This window comes from Tachypleus tridentatus, chromosome 3, assembly GCF_004210375.1.
Source record: "Tachypleus tridentatus isolate NWPU-2018 chromosome 3, ASM421037v1, whole genome shotgun sequence".
Taxonomy (NCBI): Eukaryota; Metazoa; Arthropoda; class Merostomata; order Xiphosura; family Limulidae; genus Tachypleus; species Tachypleus tridentatus.
In genome coordinates this window covers 78197123-78208047 of record NC_134827.1, presented here as the reverse complement: position 1 = coordinate 78208047, position 10925 = coordinate 78197123, and the positions used below count along the sequence as shown (strand labels likewise).

Genomic DNA, 10925 nt, shown 5'->3' with positions numbered 1-10925 from the left:
TCAAAGAAGAGCCTCAAATAGATAGATGAAATTTAGTGTAACAGTTTTTTCGTCAGGTGTTTGCTAAAATAAGAACGTATACCATTATCTGAAAGAATAGTTGTTTTATAAAACAACAAAAAATCAAACATATAACTGTAAGTAGAAAATACCATTGAAAATAATATATAATACAGGTTCTACTGAATCTGTTATAAAGACGACTGGTGTGGGTATTAAAACTTTATTTAAAATAAAGTACAGAGCAACGTTTCTACTTTATTAGGCCATCTTCAGTTTAACAAAGGGTTTATAATTAACCTTTTTTATTTCGGGTGTGTTTCTCACCATGAAATGCTACTTGATTTTTCGCGTAGGTTGTTAAAGCTTATTTTATTTTTGAAGTGTAAGTTTATCCAAAGTAGTAATAGTAAATATTTAAGTCACTGTGTGTTCAGTCACATTAAATTTTGTTTAGTGAAATTAAACAAATAATAAAATGAGTATATTATCATTCTGTTTAAATTAAATGTTATATTTTTTACTGCCTGTTCCAAGTATAATGGAATGCATCTGTGTTTACTGAGACAACGAGGCTTAGTAGCCGTAGTAACTTGTCCAAATCGTGTGTTAATATTTTCAGGTAATACTGTTACTAGTGATGTTAATGTGATGTGATTTTGGTTTTGTGAGGTTATTCAGAACTTGTGGACGAAAATAAATAACTACCTGTGTTATTTTTAGTCCATTCAATTTAATTTTATACCAATTTAACGACTGTAACTGCAAGTAAAGTAACCGTAACATTAAAACTCAACATTCTAATGAGAATACTAATAGTAACAGGTTAACGGAAAATTAGGCCTAAGACTTAATGTATAATATAGTTAAGAATAATGTTAGGCCAGGAACATAACAAAGTTGTCATATTAGTATATACAGAGGCTATACAAATATCACATAATCATAAAGAAAACAACTAGTTCATTGTGTATTAAGCAGGAATTAAATTGACAGTGAAATAATGAGACTGGAATAAGCTAAACAAATAATGTTAATACTAATAATCATTAATACTGTAGTAGTATAAGTAGACCTAGTAACGTCCATAATCATAGTAGAACTGGTATTTTGTATCGGTGCTATTACTAGTTTTGCTAATAGAGCCAGTTTGGAATAAGTTAAATTTTAATGTTACAACTTACACTGTTACATAACTGTAGGAAAGCTAGGGGTTTTAGTTTAATAAGAAATTAGTAAATATAAATAGAGGTTGCAAGAAATGGTTGATAATGTTGAAACTGAAGTAACTGTTAGAATTATTTACTTTTAATTAGGTTGGTTCTAAGCAAAATGTTAAAAATTGAGATTTTATCCATAAATAATTTGATAAGATTTTTTTTTTTTAGACAGATGGGTGATTATAATTATGTTTGTTAATTGCTTAGTTTCTGGGTTCATTAACCAGTTATTACATTTAACTAATCAGTTATTCTCACATGTGACATGGACAGTTGGAATATAGTAATAATCTAAAACACAGATTTTGTATTAGTTAACTATTTTTGTTAGCTGTAACACAAACTGATTTAGCTGAACAACCTGAAACTAATCAGACGTAGTATTGAAAACTCGTAGTAGCAATATTTTGATAGTGTAAATAATTAAGAACATTAATACTAATAACTGGAAATGTAATTAGTTGATTATTTTAATATTAACTGATTTAATGATATTTTTGATTATTTTAGTAATATTAATTGATATAATAATATTTTGGAATAACATGGACCTACTGGTTCGTCTTAGCTTTTCCATCATCTAAACTAAATTAAAATAATTAATAAAATCAAATTTTAAAGCACGTCAAAGCATGGAAGTGGCAGTGCAACTCAGTCTTTAGTGCTTCATCCTACTCTTCTTATCCTGCATCTTCATGCTTGGTTTTTATCAGGTTCTTTGTGAGGAATTCAGGCTTGTCCCAGTGTGTGCTTGTTCCATTTGCCCTTCCTCCATGGAAGTTTATCAGCATAAATGGAACATTGTCAGCCGTCTGTCTCAGCTCATTGAATACTATCCCTCGTATTGTTGAATTTCTTACTTGGCTTTTAAATTGGGATCCTCTGTTTCCTTTGTTTTTGGTTATTGCATGGATTTATCCCAAACCTTTTGTTTTTCCAGGTACAGTAGGGTATTTACTTCTTATGCACTCTTTCTGTTGATATGTTCCTTCTGGATTCATAGTCCTCCCTAGTGGGCTGCCCTTTCGAACTGGGATATTAATGTGGTTCTCTATTTCCTAACTTTGGCTTTGTTCAAACCACTTTCCACATGTTCCTTGTTTCACCTTTTCCTTAAGTCTTATTTACTTCTATTAGCCTGTGGATGTTTGCATTCTGATTTATTTGCCATCAGTATTTCACATACTCTATTTCATACTATGTAATTTGTTTCTTATCTTAAAAATTCTTTCCTCCCCACCCGGCATGGCCAGGTGGGTTAAGGTGTTTGACTCGTAATCTGAGGGTCACAGGTTCAAATCCCAATTGCATCAAACATGCTCACCCTTTCAGCTGTAAGAGCATTATAATGTGACAGTCAATCCCACTATTCATTGGTAAAAGAGTAACCCAAGAGTTGGCAGTGGGTGGTGATGACTAGCTGTCATCCCTCTAGTCTTACACTGCTAAATTAGGGACAGCTAGCACAGACAGCCCTCGAGTAGCTTTGTGTGAAATTCGAAAACAAACAATCTTTCCTCCCTCAAACCTCAGCATCTAAGGAGGGTAACTCCTCCTTTTCACAGATTTCTCACTTTTATCCCAGATTTGGTCTAGCTAGACTTCTATGTCCTGTATGTGCTCCTTGATCTTATATTACTCACATGTATGAGTATTTATTGTTGATTTGTTTGTGATATAAACTTGATACCAATGCATACTGAGTTATGGTGTGCAAGTGCATAAGTACTAAGTTAGGTTATAGGCTTACATCAGTTATGTAAGCCTATAACCTAATCAGTTTTGCTATTAGTATTCTTTTTATCCGGGTATTACTTGTACCTGAATGGATTTGTGGCTGAGCATATGACTGTTGCTTGTCCAATGTTTATGAATAGTCTTGTGTAGCTTGTTTTGATATGTAAAATAAACAGCTTTCCCCAGATTATTTGATGTGTCTTTATTGAGTTTATAAAAGCTATTACAATTGCTTTGTTGCATTACAGCATTGTCATAAATTCATTTATTTAATCTAGTCAATACCATGTTTAATTGATATAAACAGTGTCTTATCCATTACCATGTCATTGGCATTGGATTCATGATGGGAAAAATGAAGTCTAATAATGTAGAGGAACACAAAACATTTTATTTACAAGGTTTGAACATTTTGGAATATGCTTATTCCATCTTAATTCCACCTGTATTGTCTGTGTGTTATAATTCCCAGCTTTGTGGTAATGACTCAACTGAGTAACCAGACACTTTCCAAGAGTGACTGAGTAACTTAGCACTTTCTCATGTGCTAAGTTGAAGGGAGAAAGTTAGTGTTATATTTCTGTAAAGTCTAGTAGTAGTGTTATATATTTTAGGATCATTATAAATAAGTTTAGAATAAACACAACTTTGTGTTACTGTGTGAAACAGTTTGGGAACTGCTGTGTTAGGGCTTGTCAATATCAGTAGTTTCTCATCACACTCAAACTAAAAGCAGGCTAGATCAATGCTAAGGTTAACAGTTTAATGTGGATAACTTTATACATCAGCTAGCCAGTTGAAATAAAACAAATAAATAAAGCTTTTGATGTTTTTTCTTTTCATAGATTTAATATTAGTGTAAATAATGAAGAAATGCAGAACCACATGACATTTTATGAAAAAAACATTAAAGTATCACTGTTTTTAAAAAAGATGTTCATCATAAAATCTCTGATCAGACCAGAAGTAAAGATTGCAGAAGATTTAATTTTTAGACAAAAAACAAATTACAAAATAATCTTAAAAAATTATGATTCATCAAGTTATCTTACCTTATAAGTGGCAAAATTTTCATATAAAATTATGTTGTCCAAAGGTGTTACACATAAAAACTTTAATAATAAATATAGTAATATGTATTACACCTTGAATTGACCAAATTTATTTCACAACTCTGTTCAAACTGAGGTATTACATTTTATTTCTTAAGAAAGGCCCTAATACAATCTTAAATTACAAGCTTTCAGTTGTATTCCATTCAAAGATCTTAAATGTATTATTTGTGTATTTGTTTTTGTAGTTATGAGTTGTTTTACATCATCTGTAGCGATTCCCCCATGCCTAAACATGTTGGCTATGTTCAAATTAAGTATCCTTTTAGATCCCCCCCTCCTTGAAGGTAAAGTTATCTATGTTAAAGCATGATTATCTAATTAAGTAGATAAAAATGGGAGGAGGATGTAAGGACAGGAATCCTGTTTTTAATATTTAAACTTTTCACAGTTAGTGTTAGCTTTGAAAATCTTGTTTTTAACATCTAAGTTTTTCACAGTTAGTGTTAGCTTTGAAAATCTTGTTTTTAACATCTAAGTTTTTCACAGTTAGTGTTAGCTTTGAAAATCTTGTTTTTAACATCTGAGCTTTTTACAGTTAGTGTTAGGTTAACTCAATGTGAACCATTGCAAGAGAACGTTACTAGACTTGACTTTTCTGCATTAATAACTTTTATTTCAAGCATCTTTAGTTACATGTTCTCTCAATTGGAAGTTTAATACTTTAATATATGCTTGTTAATTAGCACTGCACAAGGATATACGAGTTCATACTTTCACAAAGAACCACCACACTTATGGCTCCACCAATTGACAATAAATACCTTGTAAATTAACTATTTATATATTGTTACCATTTTAAATCTGGGTTCATTATAATTCTGAACTTTTGATCATGTAAATAATTTTGATGTATTTTGTATTTAATACAGTTACAAATGAGGGATTTATTAATGTTTTATTTTCTTCTTACTTTGTGAAGATTATATCAAAAATACCTTAACTTCTTTTAATTTGCATATATTTACTGGCTTGATGATGAATAGTAATATTTTTTTCTGTCTTTAACTTGGACATAGGTTTTTGGTGCTTTCAATTAAATAAAAAACAAACTTCAAGAAATTAAAACCTAACAAAATATAAATTATTAAAAACAAAATAATGGTAACTTTGGAAACAATTGACATTTTTACTATTAAAGATTTGCATAATATTGTATACACATCATGTAGTGGGTAGCTTACTAGGCTGAAGATGAGAAGATCCAAGGTTTGACCTATGATATGATCCTGAGCATTTTGCATAGATGTGTTACAACCATGACAATCATTTCTGCTGTTAGGTTAAGTGTGGCCAGGAAAGTGGTAGGTGTTGTGGACTTCTTATCTTTCCTCAGATCGGCAGTTCTACGTTAAGGATAGATATGCCAACACACATATAAATGTAGATTTTTTTTAAAAATTTATTTAGAATGAAGATAGCAGTTGAAGGATGTGCTCATGGGGAGCTTGATAAGATATATGAAACAATAAGTTATATAGAAGAACAAAATGGGATAAAGGTAAGAAGTGCCTTTAGTTTAACTAATAAAGGTTATGAGAAGGCATACATAACAAAGATTCTATAAAAAAAATATTTTAATAAGGCTTAAATTTTCACTTTTGAATCCTGCTAATGACAATAAGTACATATTAGACTTCAAATCAAAAACTATCCAGGTTGTTTGAAGAGAACCTACTGAGTAATTATTTTTGTCATTTTTACATACCATGAAGTAGAAACAACAAAGAATCATTTAGTCTCAAGGTTTTCAATGTATGCTATATTTACAGAATAGCAAAAATTAAAACTTTTTTTATTTTTGAGAAAATCACCATTTCTCCCTCTTAAATACTTGGGTGCTTGTTTTTCATTATTACCAATGTCAACTCATAAGCTACTGAAAGTCTGTTAAAAAAAAAAAAGTTTAACTGGTTCCTAACTTGTCTCTTCTAAATTTATGCATCCAGAACTGGCATCTTTTCTGATAACTAAAACATTGCAGTTTTTAGCTTTCATGTACGCATTGGATAAAAGTACATTATTTTCTGAACCATCATCTATTTATGGATATATTTTTAATTTATCTGTCTGTTGTGAGTGTCATAGTTGTCTTTACAAAACTTTGTATACTCAGATTTTGTGTTACCTTGATGTGAGTTGTTTTTTTTAATGTCTTTTGTGTGAATAATATTTGTTAAAAACCATCTATGACTGTGTTGCCTTGTTTGGAGGTTTTAAGGTTTTTTTCTTAAAATTATAGCATTGTAACCAGCTAATAATTTAGTAGTCAGCTGATATTGCTAGGGGCATCCATGTCACTCTCCACTCCAAATATATTTTTACAAGTTGCAGTAATATTTATGCTTTAGATAAAATAAAAGTGTCAGTAGAATGATTTTAGGATTGAACTGGGATGGATTGATGAAGGGGAAAACAGTGTCTTCTAATTAAAACAGATAGGAGTAAGGATATAAAAAGAACTTTATTTACAATAGTAGAATGTCTTGGGATATGTCTATCCATCATCAGTAAAGTTTGGAAGTGAGGTTTATTCATATATATAAAAACAAATTAAATAATGTTTGAGAACATGAAGCTTATAAAACATTTAAAAACAGTTAACAGTAAAATAAGTACATAAGCCATACATTGAACTAAAGAAAACACCCAAATGATTAATATTAGTGTTGAATTAACTGTAAAGTAAACGTGCTTATACATGAAATATTTGTGGGTGTTTGTTAACATACTAATTAAAATAATTTTACATGGAAATATGCCTGTAAATCACTGTAAAAGTTGTATATCTTCAGGAATTATAGAGCTACATTAAAAAAAGGGTTGATACCTTTAGGTGCATATGTGATAATGGTAAAGTTAATATATGTGTTATGACCTATGTTTTTTGTTTTTAATATGGATCATTCTTTTGAATGACAGGGTTCTAGTAGGTAAAGTACAATCCTATTGGGTATCTTGAGTTACATATATGGCATTGAATGTTTACTTTTTTCCAACATGTGTCCTTACAGTATGCACGTGTATGTGAGCTTTAAATCAAGGATGTTCGTAGTTGGTTCTTATTTTATATATTTTATGCGTCAAAGAACTTTGTAATTTGTAAGGTTTTAGAAGTAAGTTTGAGCTAGGACTTTGAGGGTTTTTAACCCATGCAAGCAGTTTGTTACAAAAATTTACAGCTAGGTGTAAATTGGCAAAAATGAACTAATGCAGACAGTTAGATTGTCATTAGCAGCTACGTTAAGCATTAGCTAAAGTCTAACAGTTACTAATTTTCTTGACATGTTATAGCCATCTTGTGTTTTCTTCTGTAAATAATCATGTTTCCAATTTTCTAATGAGTGTATATATTAAAGTAGCTCATTTTTTTATGTTTACAGGTTGATCTTTTAATTATATGTGGAGATTTTCAAGCTGTGAGAAATCGTAGTGACTTGGAATGTATGGCTGTTCCACCCTACTACAGGAAGTTGAATACATTTTACAAGTATTGAAATTACTTGATTTTAAATTTTGTGCCACATAATAACTTTATGGGGATGGTGCAATGCATGATTAAAAGCTTGAATTATATATTCTTACATTAAAATAATACTCAACATAAAATGTTTTGAAATTCAGTTACTTGCTGATGAAAACATAATATTTTTTTACGTTATTTCAGTTTTTAAATTCAATTTTTTCTTTTTCAAAAATGTTTTAGGGCTAATTGGTATCACATACTAAACATTTTGAAATAATATTCTTTACATTATTAATAGCCTTGTTTTTATAGGAAGTATTTGACTGTTTGTGTGACATTACATCATAATTATACTGATAATAACATGGACCTGCAATGGTTTTATTGTCTTAAACTTTTTAAATGTTCAACAGTAATTCTTGTATCACAAATCTCAAAATAATATCCATTTTTCTGCATCACGTACAAATTTTTCATGTAACATCATACTTAGTATTACATAGCTGAATCATTTTCCTTGAAATTGGATCACATTTTGTTATGCTTAATGTGTTGACAACCACTAGCTATAGATTTCTCTAGACCAATTGTGGAGTGAGAATCTTATAGATCGTTTTAGAACCCTTACAGTAATAATAAAAAAATGTTCATTGTGGTGAATGAAATAACATGATCTAAGTAAGAGTTGTTTTTTTTATTCTCAATTTGTAAAAAAATCCTTATGTGATACAAAAAATGAATATTATTTTGAAAATCTGCATCATTGAATTATGAAAAGTCTGTTATTTAAACAACTTTTATAAATTGCAGGTCTGAGTAGTTACAGAAATATGTTTAGTAGCATACTGTGAGTTTCCATAGTAGTGTCTTATGTCATTCCTCATCTGCTGCATATCACTGCTAACAAAATATTTTACTTAATGCCAGATATCATAAGTGTTTCTGGGCATACAAGTGCCTTGCTAAATATATTGTTTATATCAGTCAGTTATCATGATATAAGTGCTTTATGCTATTGAAGTGTACAGATATGTTGTTTATGCAACACTACAATAAGACAGATAATACTGTGTCAAAGTTTTCTTTGACAGTATTATGTGGTATATTCCACATTATTTTCTTTTTACTGGAAACTTTCATAAGACCTGTAAAGAAAGAGTTAAAAACATATGTTAATGCTTCAGAAATTCATGTACCAAACAGTTCCATTAAGGTTTAGTAAATGTAAGTGGTACTGTGATAATTGATGGTTTAGGCTTGACTGTCATTATATTGAAATGAAAAATCTGTCATGATGGATATTATTTCATTAAAGTCCACGTTCTAAGATCTGTTGATTTCAGTTGGATTCTAATGAGCTATTATTATAGTGCCCCCTATAGAAAGTTAGAATTTTCCAGATTGTTAAAAGTTGATACTATCAAAATCACTACATTTAGAAGCAGCTTGTCATCTCTGTAGCTTTTCACAACAAAATGTCTGAATTTAAGATGAGTTTAGAGAAAGTTTGTCAAAGATTGCAATTGTCTGGATCTCTCCTATATATTAAAGAGTAAATGCTGAACCTTTTTCTTGCATTGTGACAAGTGGGCTGGTATGTTGCTGGAGTACCATTTGAGAAAGTGCAGAGCCATATCAGGCTGTCTGTTGCATCTGCCAAGGAGACTCGAACTCCTGATTTTAACATTGTAAATCCAAAGACTTAACTCTGTCCCAAAATGGAGTTGTTGATAATTTTCAAAGCCAACTCTCTATTTCTGTATTTGTATTACATGCAGTGATTTGGCTTGTTTTGTGATTTTAGTTTTCTCTACCGTTATTACTTTTCTAATTTTTTCACATGGGATCATAGCAGATACTTTCACTTATCTCTGGGTTTCACTGCTGTTCTTTCTGTTGTATGTCTCTGATATAAAATTCACCTATTGGATGATATTGCAAGCCTCTCATCTATTAGTCCAGTGACTTCCTTGGACACACACACACACACACACACACACACACACACACACACACACACACACACAGGCACGTGTGTGTTTTCAGAGATGCATACACATATATACATGATGACGATGAACTCACTGGAAGTAAAAATGTATCTCAGGATAGCTGGTATGGACATTAACACTTTTACCAATAAAGCAGAGAACAATGTTTCGATGTTCCCCTCTGTTAGTAAAAGTGTTAATACTTATACCAGCCATCCTGAGATGTACACACACATGTGTGTATGTATATATATACGTATCTCTGAAAACAAAATGAGAAAATAGGCAGTAGTAGATTAATTATAGATTAAATTTTTCCAGTCTCATTTCTTATATTGATTTTCCTGATTACTAAGTGGAAACTGTGTAGATTTTATGATGGTCCATACCTAATATTTGGGCTGCATGAGATAGTCTCTATTGTTTTTTCTCTATTTATTATTATTTTTTTCAAGAAAGCGTTATTTTTAGACTAATTATCATGCTGTTTATATCTTGTGGCTATTCTTGATACTTGGACCTTGCTCCATTAACATCATAATAAATGACCACTACTTCTGAGTAAAGTGGACATGATATTAGGACTTGACATGTAATATTTTGGTATTCCGTTTGTTTTTGAATTAACTAGATTACCTTGTAATTAATATTTTTTCCACAGTTTGGTATAAAAAGACAACAACGAATTCCTATTCTTATTAATTTTATTTAGCTGTATTCCATTACATTTTTCTACAGTACTTTTTCAAATAACAAAATTACCCAAAATGATTTATTAATTTTTGAGTATTGTATACTGTTTTTGATATCTTATCCTTTCCTTATGTATTAGCTCTTAAAGCAAGAAATAAGATCTAGTGTTTAGTAGATTGTTCACAGAAAAAGTAAAAATAATTTGTATCAATTTTATTTGAATATTTCAAACAGTTTTCCATAAAAATATTATGGTCATTTTGGAGTTTATCTCAGCATAAATTAACTGAAAAATTATTTTTACCCTTTAGTGGTGAAACAGTTTCTTCCTTTTCTCTTCTTACAATAAACTGAAAATTGCAAGGTTTATGAATGCATTTGTTTTTTGTCCTTTCAAACTGCAAACATGTTGCTTGCATATTTTCTGTTCCTAAATCAAAGTTATTACAGTGTAGTGTAAAAAAGAGAGCTTCATTGTCTTTCATTTTATTTTTTTTGTTTGATATATTTTGTTTTAGATCTCATATATAAATATGCTCTTTTATTTTTTTTGTGACTTCAAGTTTTATGTAGGAGAGTACAGTATGATAAACTGTTTTAAGGTCTTTTGTATGTTTATAGTATAGAAGAAATAGATTATAATCATGGAAGTTTGTGTTAGTTACCCAATCAGTTGGTTTTATTCCTAAGTTTTTATTTTCTGTGT

At 30.2% G+C, this 10925-nt stretch overlaps 1 protein-coding gene across 3 annotated transcripts in view; it reads left to right on the top strand.

The window, feature by feature from the left end:
* Nucleotides 1-249: 249 nt before the first annotated feature.
* Nucleotides 250-10925, top strand: part of ldbr (lariat debranching enzyme) — a 31471-nt gene continuing 20795 nt past the window's right edge. The window contains exons 1-3 of one of the 3 annotated variants that reach the window (XM_076495029.1): nucleotides 250-352; nucleotides 5480-5570; nucleotides 7453-7559. In XM_076495029.1, coding sequence (XP_076351144.1) covers nucleotides 5481-5570; nucleotides 7453-7559 — 197 coding nt within the window. In that variant the 5' untranslated portion in view covers nucleotides 250-352; nucleotide 5480. Of the gene's footprint in view, nucleotides 623-5479; nucleotides 5571-7452; nucleotides 7560-10925 lie in introns of all 3 variants that reach the window. The other 2 variants (XM_076495028.1, XM_076495027.1) reach the window with 2 other exon arrangements.